The sequence below is a fragment of the Salminus brasiliensis genome, chromosome 2 (genome assembly GCF_030463535.1).
Source record: "Salminus brasiliensis chromosome 2, fSalBra1.hap2, whole genome shotgun sequence".
NCBI classification, from domain to species: domain Eukaryota; kingdom Metazoa; phylum Chordata; class Actinopteri; order Characiformes; family Bryconidae; genus Salminus; species Salminus brasiliensis.
In genome coordinates, this window is record NC_132879.1 from 10,570,151 (window position 1) to 10,590,440 (window position 20,290).

General features: G+C 41.9%; 1 protein-coding gene across 1 annotated transcript in view; it reads right to left on the bottom strand.

The window, feature by feature from the left end:
- Positions 1-5,362: 5,362 nt before the first annotated feature.
- The window catches only part of LOC140550353 (synaptopodin), a 29,663-nt gene continuing 14,735 nt past the window's right edge, over positions 5,363-20,290 (bottom strand). Inside the window, exons 3-4 of the mRNA XM_072674305.1 lie at positions 13,442-15,453; positions 5,363-10,119 (exon numbers count right to left, since the gene is read on the bottom strand). Of these exons, the coding sequence (XP_072530406.1) occupies positions 9,322-10,119; positions 13,442-15,453 (2,810 nt within the window). The 3' untranslated portion in view covers positions 5,363-9,321. The remainder of the gene's footprint in view (positions 10,120-13,441; positions 15,454-20,290) is intronic.

The window sequence follows — 20,290 nt, forward strand, 5'->3', positions numbered from 1 at the left end:
TGAACATGCCAGGACAGAAATGATGGTACCCTTAACTTAATATTTTGTTGATCAACCTTTTGGGGCAATCACTGCAATCAAACGTTTCCTGTAACTGTCAGTGAGGCTTCTGCACCTCTCAGCAGGTATTTTGGCCCACTCCTCATGAGCAAACTGCTCCAGTTGTCTCAGGTTTGAAGGGTGCCTTTTCCAGGCGGCATGTTTCAGCTCCTTGCAAAGATGCTCAATAGTATTTAGGTCAGGGCTCATAGAAGTCCACTTTAGAATAGTCCAATGTTTTCCTCTTAGCCATTCCTGGGTGTTTTTAGCTGTGTGTTTTGGGTCATTATACTGTTGCAAGACCCATGACCTGCAACTAAGACCAAGATTTCTGACACTGGGCAGCACATTTCTCTCTAGAATCCCTTCATAGTCTTGAGATTTCATTGTATCCTGCACAGATTCAAGACACCCTGTGCCAGACGCAGCAAAGCTGCCCCAGAACATAACAGAGCCTCCTCCATGTTTCACAGTAGGGAAAGTGTTCTGTTCTTGATAAGCTTCATTTCTCCGTCTGTGAACATTGAGCTGATGTGCCTTGGCAAAAAGTTTTTGTCTCATCTGTCCATAGGACATTCTCCCAGAAGCTTTTGTCAACATGTAGTTTGACAAATTCCAGTCTGGCTTTTTTATTATTTGTTTTCAACAATGGTGTCCTCCTTGATCATCTCCAATGAAGTCCACTTTGGCTCAAACAACAACAGAGTGATGGACCTTCATCCAAAGCCTTTGGGATGAGTTGGAGCGGCAGAACTAACTGTCCAACATCAATACCTGACCTTACTGATGCTGTCGTAGGGCTGAATGGACTCACATCCTCACAACAAAGTAGTAGTAGTAGTAGTAGTGGTACTAGCAGTGGTAGTAGCAGTAGTATCAGTAGAAGTAGTAGTAGTATCAGTAGTACTAATAGTAGTAGTAGTAGTGGTAGTAATAGTGATAGTAGTAGTAGTAGTGGTACTAGCAGTGGTAGTGGCAGAAGTATCAGTAGAAGTAATAGTAGTAGCAGTAGTAATAGTAGTAGTAGTAGCAGTAGTTGTAGTAGTAGTAGTGGTAGAAGTGGTAGTGGCAGTAGTATCAGTAGAAGTAGTAGTAGTAGTAGTGGTAGCAATAGTAGTAGTATTAGTATTAGTAGTAGTAGTAGCAGTAGTAATAGTAGTAGTAGCAGTAGTAGTAGTAGTAGTAATAGTGGTAGTAGTAGTAGTAGTAGTGTTAGTAGTAATAGTAGTAGTAATAGTAGTAGTAGTAGTAGTAGTAGCAGTAGTAATAGTAGTAGTAGCAGTAGTAGTAGTAGTAGTAGTGTTAGTAGTAATAGTAGTAGTAGTAATAGTAGTAGTAGTAGTAGTATCAGTAGAATAGTAGTAGTAGTGTAGTAGTAGTAGTAGTAGTAGTATCAGTAGAATAGTAGTAGTAGTGTAGTAGTAGTAGTAGTAGTAGTAGTAGTAGTATCAGTAGAATAGTAGTAGTAGTGTAGTAGTAGTAGTAGTAGTAGTAGTGGTAGCAGTAGTAATAGTAGTTGTAGTAACAATAGTAGTAGTAGTAGTGGTAGCAGTAGTAATAGTAGTTGTAGTAACAATAGTAGTAGTAGTAGTGGTAGCAGTAGTAATAGTAGTTGTAGTAACAATAGTAGTAGTAGTAGTAGTAGTAGTAGTAGTAATAGTGGTAGTAGTAGTAGTAGTAGCAGTAGTAGTAGTGGTAGTAATAGTGGTAGTAGTAGTAGTAGTAGTAGTAGTAGTGGTACTGGCAGTGTTAGTGGCAGTAGTATCAGTAGAAGTAGTAATAGTAGTAGTAGCAGTAGTTGTAGTAGTAGTAGTGGTAGCAGTAGTAGTACCAATAGTAGTAGTAATAGTAGTTGTAGTAGCAATAGTAGTAGTAGTGGTAGTGGTAGTAGTAGTAGTAGTCATCGTGGTGATGGTGGTGGTGGTGGTAAACACTGGAGGGACGTGTGAGCTAGGCACTATGCCTGAGCTGACACACAGGTGTGAGCATGCAGGGACTGGAAGCTCCACAGGACTTTAACTGGACTGTTTAAGACTAAGAAGTAGCCTGCCAGTAAAGCGTAGCCCTAAGAGCCTCATTTGGGTGTTTAGTGTGTAAATATAGTGCACTGTGGGTTTCTTAAAACTGACGTGTGTGTTGCCTCTGTGCTAAGCTAATTACTGGGTCATCATGACCACGCCCTTCCCCAAGGGGTGTGCCACAGCAATTTTCACAAAGATTCTGACATTCACCAATGTTTTCTCAGTTGGGATTTGTTCAATTTAGGCTGGCAGTGGTATGTTAAACCAATCATGAATCTGACCTAGACTTTCTGTTTGGACTTTTCTGAAGAACAAACAAGAACATTTTAGGAGGATATCATGAATGTGACACTCAGTGTGAGGGTGAGGGTGAAGAACCTTTTAAAGATGTAATGAACCGTCAGCTGATGTAAAGGTTATTTACCAATTTACAGGTTCTAAACATCTCTATTACAAGGAACCAAAAATGGTTCTTCTCTCTAATAACTATTTGTAACTGTACTGTTCCCCAATTCAGAGCGTTTCGAGAGTTTGGTTTAGGCAGTTTATACCCTCACTTCACTGCTGATAGTGACTCTGACTTTCCAAAGCTCAGCACAGAACAGAATCACCAGAAAACCAAGCTAAAAATAGTGAAATACTGTACCTTACACACTGTACTGTAACGATTAAAGGAGAATTCAGTGCAATAACAACAATGAGTTGAATGAGTTGAGGTGTTTCTGCTCTGAGACCTACCAGTTCAGAGCACCAGAGGGCAGTATAGGCCAGGCCAGCTTCACTTCACTGCTTCAAACAGCCAGATTAAACTGATCAGAGAAAAGTAGACTGCAACCCGTTAATGTATATATTGGCTTGTATGTTATCCAAGAATGCTGAAATATTTAAAATCAATCAAAACACATGACTGAAAAGTGAGTTTATCATATTGTCAGCAATATGAAATGCAGTCTTTCTGTTTACAGAGAACTGAAATTTGAAGTATCAAATTTTATAAAAGTATACAAATTATACAAGCATCAAATTTAATTCTGCACTTTTAGTTGTCTTCCCAAACCATTTTTTAGAGCACAGCAGCACAGCTGTATATTGGTATATGTGTGCGTATATATAACTTGTATAGAACTGACTGTATACTTGCTGCCAAATAAGAAGATCCCACCTCTACAATGTAATCTCTGCAAAGGTGCCAATGTAACCAGACTGTCAATGTTATTCCCTTCACCTGTCAGTGGTTTTAATGTTATGATTGATCGATGATTTTCTTATAATCTTTACAATGAGCTACATTAAAACATCATTCTGTCTTGTAAAACTAGCATTTTACAGTCTCTACTGTAAATAATTCAGTCTCTACTGTGAATGATTCAGTATCTACTAAGGATTATTCTGTATCACATATAAATTATTAAAAACCTACTGTGACAGTTTCTACTATGAATTAACTAATTATTAACTAATATTATGTATTCAGTAACCACTATTAATTGTTCAGCAACATATATATATATATATATATACACATACAGAAACTGCTGTGGATTATTCAATTTCCACTATAGATTATTCAGTATCCCATATAAATAATTCAGTAACTACTGTAAATGATTCCAGTTCCACTATGGATTATTCAGTATCCTGTATGAATTAATCAAAAACTACTATAAATTATGCAGGAACTAATAGAATTATTCAGTATCCCAAATAAAGAATTTAAAAACTAACACTTACACACTAATTATTCAGTAACCAGCATTTATTTTCAGTGTCTACTATTGGTTATTTTAGTATCCTATATAAATGATTAAAATCTACCATGAATTATTTAGAATGATTAACTATGAACTATGCACTGACCACTGCTATTTATTCTGTAACTCCATATATATTACTTAGTATCCATTATGAATTACTACTGTCAATTATTCAGTATCGTTGATTATTCAGTAATTGAGTAACTACTGTGAATAGTTCAGTATCTACTGTATCTACTGATCTAGTTATTCAGTATCTGATATGAATGATTCAGTATCTGTAGGTAATTATGCAGTATTTTCCCACTATCCACTTCAGTACAAAACATTTATGGTCTATTATAGTTTGAAGAAAAATGAATGAAATGAAATGTCCCGCTCACCACAGTCTAGTCTATTCTGACCTTTGCTTGTTGTAATGACGAACATTAGTTACTGTTATTTAATGTTTTATGGTTGGATTGGTGACATGTGACTGATATCTTTAATAATTGCTGATACTGATCCTGTATATCTGAACGTTACTTAAAGAAACACTTGGTCATTCATTTAGCTTCAGTAAGTTCCTGGGAACACACTGCTCTGCACAGTGTCCAGCTATTCCCTGCTCCTACACACCTGATCCGGCTTATCATCTGGTTATCAAGTCTTTCATGAGCTGGGTCAGGTATGCTGGGCATGGTGTAGTTGAAACTGTGCAGAGCAGTGTGTTCCCAGGACGGGAGTTTAGAACCTCTGAACAATTTCATGTTCTCTCTTGTCCTGACACATCTGACTCACCTCATCATGAGCTGGAGAATGATTTGATGAGTTCAGTCAGGCGTGAGTGAGCTGTGGCTCTTCAGGTGACCTTTTAAACCTTAGATCTAAAGAAAATGTACAGATCTAATGCAGGGTAAAACTCAGTCTATAATTGAGTAAGTATTAATAATTAGTAACCACAGTAATCTCCATAATCAATATTTATTAACTGAGATAGGCTTAATAATCAATAATCAGTAACTGAGGAAGACTGAACAACCAGTAACTAAGGCAGCCTTAATAATCAATAACCACTAACTGACCCAATCTTAATAAATAATAACCAGTAACAGGTGGCTTTAATAATCAATAATCAATTAATAAGGTGGGCTGAACAACCAGTAACAAGGGCAGTTTTAATAATCAATAACCGCCAAGTGAGGCATGCTTAATAATCAATAATCAGTAAATGAAGCAGTTTTAATAATCCATAATCAGTAAATGTGGCAGACTAAACAACCAGTAACTGAGGCAGTCTTAGTGATCAATAATGAGTAACTGATGTAATCTTCATAATCAATAATTATTATTTGAGGCGGTCTTCAAAACAAGTACCTTAGGTAATCTTCATAATCAATAAGTAACCAAGGCAGTCTTCATAATTAACAATCAATTACTAAGGCAATCTTAGTAATCAATAATCAGCAACCAATCAACGATCAGTAAGATCAAAGCAATAATCTATTGATTGATCAGTAAGTCATGACAGTACTACAATATTCAAAAAATCACCACTGTGCCACAAAGTAAAGTGTCAATGTTTTATTTGTGTTTATGTATAAATTACAGCACTCATGAGAGCAGGGATAGTGAGTCTGGTTGTGTAATTAAGATACACTATATGGACAAAAGTATTGGGACACTTGCTCCTTCATTGCTACTTTTGAAATCAAGCGTATTAAAAGAGTTCATTGTGCTTTTGTTGGAGTAACTGTCTCTACAGTCCAGGGAAGGCTTCCTCTAGATTTTGGAGCATTGCTGTGAGGATTTGATTGCATTCAGCAACAAGAACATTAGCAAGGTCAAAATGTTGGATGATCACCACCCAACCTACCTCATCTCCAACATCCTAACTCATCCCAAAAGTATTGGTTGGAGCACCAACCATTAATCCAGAGACCACAGCTCAATGCTGGGGGGGGGGGGGGGCTTTATACCCCTCCAGCCCACATAGGTTTATGATTATCTGCTCCAGAGAGTCCTATTCAACTGGTGCAACTTAAAGTAGCTGAATTTGTTAGAAGGGGTGTCCACAAACATTTGGACATATAGTGCAGGGCAGTTACATTTTGTGTACAAATCTGCTTGGAGAAGTCCAGGGGCAGGGTGATGAACACGGGGCTGAAAAGCATCCCTCACACCGAGAAGGATATTCGAGTCAAAGGAGCCAAGTCACCCTGCAGCTGGTGTCCCTGTCAGTCAGGGCATGTGGACAAGTAAGTGCTGGGAAATCTGCTGATATACCAATATAGAGTGTCAGGGCTCCAGAGAAGAATCACGTTTGCATGTGCTGAGGACCAGGACTCCATTGGATGCCAATATATGTGCCTTTAGTATACAGGACACGTGACTCGATGCCTAATTCGTGCACAGTCTCTTCTGATTCGCTCTGAGGAATGTTTACCTCTGTCATTACTGCATCCAGTGCCGGTCTCGAACGAGACGGGATCTTGCGATTTACTGGAAGAACACAGTCTGTTGTGTGCAGAGTACACCAGCTGAGTTGCATGCATGCTGTTGAGTACAAAAGTGCAAAAAGTGAAGTTTATTAAAAAAATAAAAAATATAAAAAAAAACCCCTAACATACACCTAGTATTTGCCATAGTCGGCCTGACCACCTGTACCAGCTATGGTGCTTAATAACCTGCAGCCTTTGCCTCAGCTCCTCAGTTCTGAAGCCCCAGGCTTGGCAAAGTCTGAACGTGGGCAGGAAAAGCCCCACCTTGGCCAGACGGTAGCCAATGCTTAGCTAGCTAGGTAGTTAAAGTTGTAATAGTGTAACTCTCCTAAGCATGAAGCATTAAGTAAAAGTCTGTAAGCAGCCCTAATTTGTTTCAGGTAAGGTGTGATAGCTACATGATAAAGTGAAAAGTTGCTCATAAAAGTACACAAAATATGAACTTAAATAGGGTGACCATGTGTCCTCTTTTTGGGGACGCTAAAATTGTGTCTGGCTGGGATTTTCCAGTTGTGTAAAATTGGGTAGCTTTAAACACTTAAGCCCCGCTTTCTCACCACCGCTATTTGTCTATGTGTACCGACATCTTCCTCAACCATTGGTCAAACTGCTTCCCACCACAGCCTAAAAATGTCTGCACGCAAATGTAAATAAACACAATCAGTTTGACTTTACCTATTTATTACCTATATATTTTGACATTTTTATTGCGTGTATTTATTAATATTTTTTACATTGGCATATAAATAAAGAATATATTATGTAAAAGCTGGTAAAGCTATTTTTCAATGCTTATTTTATTGTTTTTACTTATTTATATACAAATTGATTTGTTTATATATTATTATTTTACACTTACTGAATTTTTAAATGCAAAAGGAGATGATTTAGCAATATAGGCCACTTTGAAGCTCACATGGACACAACTTCCTAGCCACGAAACAGTGTCCCAGTGTCCTAAATATGGTCACCCTAACTTAAAAACTAAAATTTTATTTTGAGCAATTAACACTAGCCAACATGACGGGAACTAACAACAACCTTTTCTGACTAACTTGACAACCTTTAGGTTTACCGTTTCACTTTTTTGATGTTTATGCTTTATTAAAAAGTAAGCTACCTCACCAACGCTCAGCTACCTTGCTAGCTAGTTGGCTAACACTTGCCTAAACTGGGGCTTGTTCTTGTGAAGCGAAGGCTTTGGAAGGTCTGTGGTGCAGTAACTGGATATTACAGGTCTGTTAACTCTTAAAAGTACTTGTTTCATCTGTCTGAGTCAAACTAGTCTCCTCCCCATCTCCTCATCTTCCATCCAGAGTGAAAAGTAGCCTTAATATGCTAGACTACTGTCACTCCCTCCATTACATTTGTCATATGTCTATATAACATGACGTCAGTCCATATGCTCTGTAACCTCCTGAAAATGCTTTATCTTGTGTTTTTACACACGTTAAGCATTGTGGATGGTAAAATCACCAGTCTATCTTCTATACAGACAGATATGTAAACAGTAAATTGCAGAGTTTTAGGTTAAATGGCAAACCACCAGAATTGTCCATACAGTTTGCATTCAAAGAAGAAAAGCATAGTGCCATAATCCCTTGTTTTAACACCACCTCACAATAACTTCGCACATACTATCTACAACTCATATACAACATTCAAGACATTTAAAGTGAATTATCCACTGCTGTTGGTGTTTTTATAAGGCTCAATCCTATAACCCTTTCAAAAATGACAATCATCCATCCTTGTACCAATAGATTCCTTCCACATCTGGTCTATGTCAGACCCACAAACTTCACCCACAAACTACCTTCTTGTCCTCTCAAATCCTCGCAAAGCAACACTGTATAAAAAAGCTTGTTTTAGAATCACACAAGAAGAGGCAACACACAGAAAATCTGAACATCTGACAGTGCGGTGAAGGGTATTGCATCTCGGTTATTTCTTTGGTCACTAGAAGCCATGGAAAGTCTTTGGTTAAAAACAGTTGCAGTCCAGGTAATGCATAGTTTATCAAAAGAACCTCAGCCAGGTGCAAAGGAATTGAAGCAAAGGTCTTCAGGTACAAAGGTGCCCATTACCAATCCCTTCATGAGCTGAAGGATGTGTAAGAGCAGGTAAGACACAAAGCTATGGGGTGCAGGTGGGGTCTGAGGACTGGGACTGAATGCCACTGAGTCAGAAGATACAGTCTCTCCATTATTGCTTCATAAATCTCTTCAAAGTCTACAACACTGGCAGTTATCAAACCCCGGACTCCAGCATTACATTCAGAATTTAAAGGCCACTTTGGAATGAAAACTGCAGAAACTAAAGAAGTCTCCAGAGCCTTGAGATTCTAGCCTATTCTCTATCCCAGTGGCCATCAACCCTTTTAACACGCTTCCTGCAGAGTTCAGTCCAACCCAAATCTGAAACACAAGCAAAGAGGTGTTTCTCATGTGTTTGACAGTCTGTTGACTTGCTTGATGACCAGATTCCAACACCATTCCATATAATTGAATAGGGACAGCACTGAGAACCACTGAAAGGCCTCCAAAACTGTCCATGCATCAGCTGAAGACTTGTTCACAAGACCAAACTGAACTTCTCATAACTCACTGCAGAAGAGACAAGTCAGAGCCATGAGTGTAGTTTTTAGTTTCCTTACTTTTTGACACATAAAAAAGCAAGAAATGGGCAACATGGTTGCTGGATCTTTGTTAATTTTGTATAACCGATATTTGAATATGAATGCTTGGTCTCACTTTCATTAGGAAGCATTGGGTAGGAAGCAACAACATCTAAGTAACTTGGCAAGAGGTTTCTTCCCAGGCACGCAAGTCCACTCTTCAAGCTATTGCAACTCAGAAACATCCAAGGTCTTTAGAGATCACTGATTCGTGTGGCAAATTTGGGATTAGAGCTTAACTCATAAGGCAGGTAGATTTCCAAGAGGGCACTGATGGTGCTCCGTCAACAATTGGTCCAATGCCTTGGCCAATCTGTCGTTCAACATTCATTTCCCATTGTTCCTGCATTTTACAGGTCCTCTGACATTCCTCCTCTCTTCACTCTTAGGCTCCCAGTCCAACCACGTGGGCAGGTGTTGTGGCTGCGTACCCCAGAGGAACGCACACCGGAATCCTCTGACTCCAGGGAGGCATCTGAATCAGTGAGCGAACGGGTGTTGTAGAGCCGCAGCGGGGAACGGACCATGCCTGTAGGTGTGGGCGGGGGGCTGGTGAAGGTTGGGGACTGGGCCCCCAGTGAACGAGACTGAAATGGGCTTACAGGTTTGTGCTCAAAGGGCAGGATGCTGCTGCTCACAGGAGACATGGGAAGGCCGTGTCCACTTATAGCCCCAGGTGACGGGCTGTTTTTCCTCTTGGCTGCATTGATGATGTTCTTGGCCAGGAGGCGATGGTTGGCCTTGGTGTCTTGGGGGCTGATGGGGGACTGGCATCTGGTCTCCCAAGGTGGAGACACCGGAGAGGTGGCAGTGTGGTTACTGACAGGCCTAGAGAATGGGCTGACCGGGTTGGTGTTTTGGAAGGCTCTTGAGACTGAAGGGGAGGTGATGGGGTTTTTGGTGGCTTTGGGGGTTGGTGAGGAAGAAACAGGATCATAGAAGGGTCTTGGGGATGTGCAGGACGTGACTGGGTTATGGATGGGTCTGGGAGGTGGGGAGGTGACCAAAGTGCTGCGCTGGCTGGTGGGGGACCAAACGGAACTGGGGGGGCCCTCAGGGCTACTGAAGCGACGGGACAGGTTGGGTGTCCAGGGTGTTGGAGTGCTGGAGCGGCTGGATGGGGCTGCAGTTGGTAACTCTTCCTTAACCTAGAGACAGAACAAAAAATATATCACTCTCAGCTTCACTGTATGTCCACATGTTTGTGGACACCTTTTGTAATGAATGCATTTAGCTGTTTTAAGTTGTACCCATTGCTGATGTATTGCCAGTGGAATAAGAATTCAAGGAGCAGACAAACATGAATCTACTGGCATCATATGAAATGCCAGGCATTTTAGTGACTCCTTTAGCTGGAGAGTTTGAAGAGTTTGTTTTGAGTTTGACATCCCTTTCCACGGCTAAAAATGACGATCCAACTCAACATCCTCATTGACCATGTGATTTAGATTAGATTGGGCTTAATCTGAATCCGCAAAACATGCCCCAGCTCATATGAATAGGCCAAACACAGCTCTTTGTGCTCATGCCAAGCAGCTACTGTGCTCAAATAAGTTTCAACAGGATAAGGAAACCATTAAACACACACTCAAAACACATCCACGACGGCTATTTCATGTTTAAATGCATCTACAGAGGCGCAATCAGGATTTCTAGAGCATTCCAAGTAAATATAGCAAGCTCTATTTATTCTCCAACGTTCTCTTTTTTTCAGCATAGTGAGCTTTCGTGCCCTGTTCAGGTTACTAGCATGCAAGCCAACAGCACTAACCTTTGCTGAGATATGCGTTTACTCTGCTGAGCCTGCTGGGTAGGTTTTCACCTCCAGAGAACGGTTATACCATGTGAGAGGGAGGCCCGGGGTCAGCCTGACTGATAGAAGGGGTTCAGACCCCATGGTACAGGAACAAAACTCTGATGTTTTCTGGATCTTCTTCAAGTTTTGCACAGTATTGTAAAGTATTTTTAAAAATCTTCGTACTTTTCTGAAAGTACTTAATGGACTGATGCTAAGCCTTGCTAAGGTTTCTTGCAGCCTTACTGAATGTGCCAACCACAATAAAGTGCTCCAACAATGCAAATTTTTGAGGCACCCACTTTAAATGTTCTGCCTTTCATTTTCATTTTAACTGCTTTTTAGGACTTGTTCGTACGTCTAATAGCAATTACTGTTAATTTGAAACTCAAATTAAGATCCTAGAGCATGACAACACTCAACACTGTTTGACAGCCATGTAGTCTGACATGCCTTATCTTGTGGTTTCTCCATAGTGTTTGTAATTTGTAGTGTTTCTCACTCTTCTGTTGTTGTTCTCCAACCATGAACCATTACAGTGTTTTTCCTCTAGCATCTTATTAAGCATTTTATTAAGATATCCCTATATATATGGCATGTTTCACCCACTGTGAACTGGTGGTTTTTGAGCTGAAAGACATGGCCTATACAAGACTGGTATAGTAACGCTAGCTGCGGTAACTTGGCATTGTTTGTTTACAAGAAGACTGGCTGCCTTTTTCTGTGTAAATCACACAGAGTGACCTCACATGTGACCTGCTGTGGCTTTCTGTGGTCTCGGGATTGCTTTAACTTAATGTAGTACTGTCTAAATGCTGCATGGTGTGTTGTGGCAAGCTGAGGAACTGAAAAGTGCTCAAAGTCATGACGTTAGGGTGACTCCATTACCAACAATGGTTTTGAATTTCTGGACGGAGCCTTGTCAAAACCTCTCTAAAGCTAGTTTAATCTACCTTTCTCTCTTCTCTCCTCTCCTTATTTCTCCCTCCCCTTTGTCAAGTGTGTAGCAACAGTAATGTTGGAATCAAGTGCTAGTCAGGAAGATCCTACTTCTCGCTTGTAAATGTGGAATTACGAACACGTCACGTTCAAGTGCTTTGCTGTTGGAGCAGCATCATTTGCTATGGAGGAACTAGATAATGGGCACCATCAACCATTACCCATTAACAGCAGCTGCACTGTCAAAAACAAAAGAACCATGTACCATCTGATACTGATTCAGTCTTCTCCGCCTTGTTAGCTAAAAGTTGAGGAAGATCACCTCAACTCGGGAACTCTGGTATCAAAATTATCTCAGAATTTCCCACTAGAAATTATGACCTGAGGGGGTGTTCATGTGCACGTTTCAAGCCGGGAACTCATTTACTATATTTACACGATTATAGCATGTGAACTTAGCAGACGACTGGCTTGAGCTCCATCATGTGTCCCCACCTCCTGTATCCATTGTTTCGAATGAAAAGCCGTCTGGAGAGTTTTGTACTTGCTATTTCATGACTGTTATTTCATGGGCGCCTCTGAAAAACATATCTAATTTTATTCCTGTTGTTCTTGTGTGGTGTTAAATATCAATCATCAAATGTTTATAACAAGTGAGTTCTAAACTGAGGAGTTGAGCACGAAAGGAAATTAAGAGAATATGAAAATGAAATTATAGCAATGCAGGAAAGTTAAAAGAACAGAAAAAAACATCATACAAGTTGCTCAGAGATATTAAAGCCTTGCGGAAACAATAAAGAGGTCAGAGGACAGAGTTTATGTTGTGTTTTAATCAAGGGAAAAGCAGAAGGAAATATCAGACAATAGTGAGAGAAAGAAGCGTAAAACAGTCAGTGATAGAGCTGTGGGAGTCTAATAAGACGATCTAACTGACCTGAAAACAAACACAGCACACAGTCTTCCCTTCTCATGTCGTTAAAGCATGTGAAGACCACTGTTATATAGAATTATTTCTTCCTTGCATCAAAAAGAGCTGTTGGTAAGGCTTAGAGGCAGCAGAGGAGTTCCCTCACTTGTGTCACGCCTGTCCACTCATATTAAATTACAAATCATAGATCATAAACCCGGGACAACATCTGCTAAAGTGCTTTAGAAGACCGCAGCAGACTTCAACCTGGCGGAAAAAACAACCTGCTAGTTTCTCACCTGAAAGATTTTTGGCCTAAGCAATACTATGTGTCTTTAAAGTGAGAGCTGCACTAAATCACTATGGCTTTATTTAGTGGTGTGTCCAAAAATAAGATCCATATTTAGTGGGAGCTGTAGGCCACAAGACTCAAAAAGCCCTCTGGTGGCCAGCTCCTGAGCACAGTGTGAAGTCATTGCCATTTCTCTGCAGAATACCTGACGTTTATTGCCTCCCCATGCAAAACTGGGAAAAACTACGGTTAAGCATATTTCATCATTAAATCAGAGGCGAAAGGAATCCTGGACTCCTGAAGAAAATAATATACTCTCTCTGTGTGAAAATAATCGATAGTGCTGTCTTTTTCCTGGAACACCTCCCGTTTCTGCCTGTTTCTTAGGCTATAATTGCACAAACAGCTCGGTATGTCCCCAGTTAAGCCACATCACGTGTTTGACTTTGGTCTGTAGAGTGCAGTGAATGAAGAAGAGCAGCAGAAAGATGAAGGAAAAAGAGAAGTAGACTAAAAGTAGGAAGACGGCTTCCACACCTGTGGGGTAATCCCGGCTTTCTTGGCAGAGAAGGTTGGCTTGGGTGTCTGCACGGCCGACCTTGGGGAAGCCACGCGTTCTGGAGCTAAACCTGAAACAGGGGTTGATAGATCGCTGCTCATGGAGCCTGGGGGCATCATGGGAGGGGAGAAGCAATGGGCAGGTCTGTAGGCAGGTGAGGGACTGTACTGGGCAGTGATGGGGCTGGATGGGAGAGAGGTTTGTCTGGGGTAGGAGGATCCAGCTAATACTGCTTTGGGTGGTGGTGCTGCTCTTGGGAGGGTGCTCATGGGGTCCTTGGTTGGGTTAAGGATAAACAAGGAGGAGTTGAGCTGGTAAGGCTGGTGCCGGGACAGTTCCATCTCCACTCTGCTGCAGCCGTTTTCCAGTGCTGGGCTTTCTGGCACCGGAGGCGGCACGGGTACTTGCATCTTTGCCGGAACATTCTTTTTCTGTGTGACCTGCTGGGCTTGGAGAGACTTTGTAATCTGTGCACTGATGTTGGAGGTGCTGACAATGGCCTTGACTCGACCTGGCATGTTTGACGGATACACCCAAGAGGGAGGCAGGGACGAAGTCGGAGAAGGAGATCTCTGTCCGGCTTTGTTTTCATGAACGTATTTCTCCATCCTGGTTTGGCGCTTGGCAAAAAGCTCTGCTCCCCTACCAGAGGCATCAGTCAGGGCTTGCTCGGGCTTGTGCTCCATCCTGCTCCGAGTCCTGGAGCTTTTGAGTGTCGAGGCCCACTCCGGCACTAAGGCTTCTTCCACTCCGCCCTCATCTTTGGCTAGGAAGTTGGAGGCCTCTGCTCCAAGGGCCAGCAGCTCTTCCTCCGGCTGTTGTGGCTCTGCCTGTCCCCTTCCTCTCCTTACCTCATCTGCCCCCTGGACCAGAGACAGGAGCTCAGGGTTTGGAGCCAACTTCGGCTTCTCCTGAAACGTGAACATGGACTTACGGGTGGCTCTTCGGACTGCGCCTTCATCCAGAATTCCTGTCCGAATGGGTGTGAGTGACCTCCTCTCGCTCAAGAACTGAGGGACAAATGTGGGGTGGGGTGCAGTCGGAGGAACATAGCAGGTAGGGGTGGACGGGGGAGATTTAAGAGACATGGAGGAGGGTGGATTAGAATGGATAGATGGAGGCGGGCTCATGTAGGTGGGAAGCGGAGGGGTTGGGTACGAAGGTGCAGGTGGTGGAGGGGAGAACGCTGGTCTTGATGACACTGGGAAAGGTGGATCAATGGTGTGATTTGGTGGCTGCGGGTCATAATATGCACTGCTAAGTGGTACCTGGTTAGTGGAGAGCTGAGAAGTGGAGTAGGAGGGTGCTGGAGGGATGTCCGGAGCTGGACTCCTGAAACTAGCCGTGGTCACTGCAGCTGGAGAGAAAAAGGGCCGAGCTGTTCTGTTGACGATGGTTGGCTGCTTTGACGCTGGCTTGGCTGTTTCTCCATTGGGTTCTGCGCTGTGGCAGCCATTTGGCATGTCTTTAAAAGACCCTGCAGGCCCCTTATGTGCACCGTTTAATTCCAGTTCCTCGCGCTCGCCTCGGTCAAGAACAGCACCACTACTGTCACCACCACGCTCATCCCTTGCTTCTTCAATCTCCTCATCCTTCTCATTTACAGGGAGAAAATGCCTGTCTCCTGCATTGTCCTCCACATCGACCAGCTCACGCTCCACCTCCCCTGCCTCCATGTCACGCTCCTGCAGGACTTGCGCTTCACTACGTCTGTGATTCAAGTCTTTAATCTGGCTGTCAGGCGAGTGGTCCTCGTCCCATGTCAATGTGCCTGAAGCAGGAGAGTCCGGCTCATTCCTGGACTCGGGGTGGACTCCTCCTCCCACGCTCACCAATGTAAAGGCATTCACCCTCTGTCTGCGCCGATTAAAAAGCTGGACGCCTCTGGAGTTGGGGTTAGATGGTATGGTCAACTGCGCTGCGATAATCTGACTCCGTGTCCGTGCTTCCTTCAGCTCCTTCTCCGAGAGACTGGCGCTTCGGCTGAGGTCTGCAATTACAGAAAAAAGACAACACAAAGAAAACGTCAGGCCAAAACGACAAGAATTTGGTGTCTATACAATGACTTCACTGCTTGCGCACAGACTAACCCACATGCAAGGATAGTGATGCCCCCCCCCCCCCTCCTCAGTTAACAAGGACCATTGTGAGGTGTTGCTCAACAAAGCTTGTAAATGTCCGACTCGCTGTGAACCACCAAGCGCAAGCTATTCACAAGCCTGGTGAGGCATATACTATTTTAAAACCCATATAATTGTTCCTGCCGCATGTGGTTCTGATTAGCAGCATTCTATCACGGCAGGCCTGAGGTGATACGTACTGTAGCTCGGCCCTGTTTCGCATTAGAGTGTCTCTAAGCCTCGAAGCCTGGCGACTCCCACTTCGTCTTTATTTTCATTACCCTCTCGTTACTGTCATGAGAGTTTGGGATTTGCCTGAATTTTAGCCATATGGGATATCCTAATAGTGCGGGCCCAGCGCAGTTGTCTCTTTGTGTTAAAGATTTCAAATGGTAATTTAATGCTTGCTCCTCCGTGCTTCAGCGAATCCCTGAGCAGCGAACAGATTCAAAATACTTGATACATCAACACCAAAGTCGCCTACTGACTGTCCAGTTGGCTGTTTTTTCACATTTTAGAGACAGGAGGCTGCAGGAGGCTTTTCACATTGTGAGTACAAACCTTAACCTAATCCGTGTTTCCACTGTTTTATGTCAAAAAACCATTCTGAATGATCTCAAATCCATACACACCTCAGAGGATGGTGATGAGGTCTACTAGCCTGTTGTTTTAAAGAACCACAATAATGACAAGAATGTAAGTGACTGTGAACCTCTGGCAAAGGGAAATGTTAAACAAGCATCTTTCTGTTGAAAATGGCAGTGGTTTTATTGTCTGGCCGTTTAGAGCTCCCATTCCATGCTGCACAAAGTATTTCCTTTAGCACGCGTCTCTAGTCCCTCCCTTAGCATTCCTGAACTGCCGAGAAAATTCCCTGCTTCGGTCTGTGGCGTGCACTCCAAGACGCTGGACAGTCATCTGTCCGCACTGACATCCCAACACGGGTTCTTACTGGACATTAGCCATCAAAGTAAAAGACCTTCTTGATGTCTTGATGCTTTGATTTACTTATCATGAAATCTCACCTGTAACTATGCCCATTACACTGTTATTTACACTGGGGTTACACTGGTATCCATACTAGAGTCTTCATATTTACTCTGTACACTATTTAGCTGCTTACTATTATAGCTGCTTGGATTATCTTCATAAGTACAATGTGTACAGTGTCCAGACACTGTAATAAACAATGCCTACATTTATGTGTGATATTGATGTATAGTGTAGTTTGTTTTTCCTGGTTAGAGATCCTCAGTTACTGTAGCTAGCACACAGGTTTACAGCTCTCAACCATGCTGACATACACTTTTTAAAAGGTTAAATGTGCTTCAAATGGTTCTTTGAATGATGACATAGAAGAACCACTTTTGGTTTCATAAGGAACCTTGTTGTAATAGAAATGTGTGAAGAACCTTTAAATTGACCAAGAGCCTTTACATCAGGGGATGGTTCTTTAAACCTTTGAAAGGTTTGTTATTCCCTCAGATCTCTTTTACAAACCTGGTACAAACACAGTTCCCCTACATGTGATTCTTCTATGGCACCTTCATTTTGAAGAGTCTAGCTACACTATATGGACAAAAGTATTTGGACACCTCATCTCATTCTTTGTTTTTTGTGAAATCAAGGGTATTAAAAAGAGTGTATCCTGCTAGATTTGGGAGAATTGCTGTGATCATTTGATTGCATTTAGTGACAAGAGCTGAATTAGTGAGGTCAGGATGTTGGATGATCACCACCCCAGCACCCCAACACCATTCCTAACTCAATTCAAAAGTATTGGCTGGAGCACCAACCATCATTCCAGAGGACACAGTTTCACTGCTCCACAGCTCAGTGCTGGGGCTTTATAGCCTTATAGCCCATACCTGATATTAGGCATGGTGCCAAGTGGCAAAGAACTTTTACACCCTCTCCCATCACTACCGAAAACTGATTTAGATTTTTTTTATGAAAACAAAAGTGGTTCTTCTATAGCATCCCTCAGAGAACCATGCAAAGCACCTTCAGTTGTAAGAGTCTAATACTATACATTATACGCTGACATAGCCTTATATTTAAAAGGTAAAGGTGCATGTATTTGTCACTGTACAGCGAACTGTTTCCTCCGCATTTAACCCATCTGGTAGTGAACACACACTTACATGTGTTAGGGGCAGTGAGTGAGTACACACACACACACACACACACACACACACACACACACACACACAGCGGTGGGCAGCCAACTCCAGCGCCCGGGGAGCAGAGAGGGTAAAGGGCCTTGCTCAAGGGCCTTGCTCAAGGGCCTTGCTCAAGCTTGCCGAGCCCGGAAATCAAACCCACAACCCTGTTATCGATAGCCCGGCGCTCTAACCGCTGAGCCACCACTGCCCCCACAATATCTTCTATCTATATCTTCGCTCTCATGCAGAAACCTTAGGTCTAGGACCTACGAAATGGCAATATTACAGGATTAGGTAAAAGCCTTCTTAACTTTCAATGGATCCAATTAAAAAATATTTGATTCCAAGTCATTTTGGAGCATTTCTATTGGTCCGTTCATAATGGGATTTTGAAACAATGTAAAGAGCAGATTAGATAATATCAAAAATTGAGATACAAGGTTTTTGTGTGATAGCAATGCTACATGTTACACAAAATAGAACATAATGCCACCAAACTGAAGCTTTAAACGTCTTCAAATAATACCCCTACTTGCAACACACTCTGAAATGCCTCACATTAAGAGTGATACCATTGTTAGTGGACTAGATGACTCCCTTGAGAGAGTTGACTCACTTGTGTGGTCAAACTGAGTGATACGAACACAATCCAGTTTTCTTAATAGGGCTTTGATTAATTGTCGGCAGCGTGTTTCTCTGTGGGAGTTTGAGCTTTTGTCTGTATTCCTACACTGGGACGTTTGGCACAATACTCGCAAACAACTTTTTGAGCAGGTCCGACTCTGCCCTGCCAGCGCTCTGCTTGAGCAGTTTCAAGTAATACAATTTGAGAGTTGTGTTTAAATCGTCCTTTGAATATTTTATGAGCAGATTTGTCAGGCTCAAAACAGCTCTCACATCAAACAGAGCAAAATCACACACCCGCTCCATGTCTCGCCAGAAAACGCCTCTCTCCTTAACTGACTCAGGCTGCTGAAAGCTACCTCCAGAGCCAGTGGTTAGCATTTTCCATTTTCTTTCTGCACAAATATGCATCTTCAGTTTCTTAATATTCAGAAGAAGTCGGTGTCTGTGAAACCAGCCGTCACCACAGTCCACAGTAAAAGTCTGATATTTAAAGCAGAAAGAACAAACTTTCTTTACCGTTATTTAGAATGTAATAATCTGACTTTTGCTGTGCAGTGTGGCGGCCACACAGTAATCACTCACAGGCACAGAGACGGTGGTGACCTAATGCTTAGACAGCTTGGGTTTAAACATGTCACTCCATTAATTAAGCAATAAGCCCAACGATGATGACAGTAAGAAAGCCACAATGCTTACACACTTCTTGTTACTGCTTAGTTACAACTCGTCAAACAAGCCAGCAACAAGTCATCAGAAGTAGACATTAGGCAATCTCCATCGATGGTACCAAAGTAAATTCTTACCAAACAAATGAATCCCATATCACACAAACTATATCTCTGCCAGAGCTCAGTCAAAAGCACACAGCCCATTTGAAGGGCTAAATCCCTACCACACAAACTAAGCCCTACTGCACAGATTAAAAGCTAGTAAACAAACTAAACCCCTACACACAGATTAAACCTCTATTACACAAACTAAATCAATATTACACAGCTTAAAACCACTACTACAAACTGAGCCCTTATCACAAACTAAACCCCTACCACACAAACTAAACCCCTACACACAGATTAAACCTCTATTACACAAACTAAATCAATATTACATAGCCTAAAACCACTACTACAAACTGAGCCCTTATCACAAACTAAACCCCTACCACACAAACTAAACCCTTACCACAAAACTAAACTTTATCACAAAAACTAAACCCCTACCACACAAACTAAACCCCTACAACACAGATTAAACCTCTATTACACAAACTAAGACAATATTACACAGCTTAAAACAACTACCACAAACTAAACCCTTATCACAAACTAAACCCTACTCACAAACTAAACCCCTACAACACAAACTAACCCCCTACAACACAAACTAAACCCCTACAACACAAACTAAACCTGTACACACAGATTAAATCTCTATTACACAAACTAAATCAATATTACAGAGCCTAAATCCACTACCACAAAACTAAACCCTTATCACAAAAACTAAATCCCTACCACACAAACTAAACCCCTACAACACAAACTAAACCTGTACACACAAATTAAACCTCTATTACACAAACTAAGACAATATTACACAGCTTAAAACAACTACCATAAACTAAATCCTTATCACAAACTAAACCCTACTCACAAACTAAACCCCTACAACACAAACTAACCCCCTACAACACAAACTAAACCCCTACAACACAAACTAACCCCCTACAACACAAACTAAACCCCTACACATAGATTAAACCTCTATTACACAAACTAATTCAATATTACACAAAACCACCATGACAAAACCTTTCCACAAAAACTAAACCCCTACACACAGACTAAACCTCTATCCTACAAACTAAATCAATATTACACAAGTTGAAGCACTACCACAAAACTAACCCCTACTC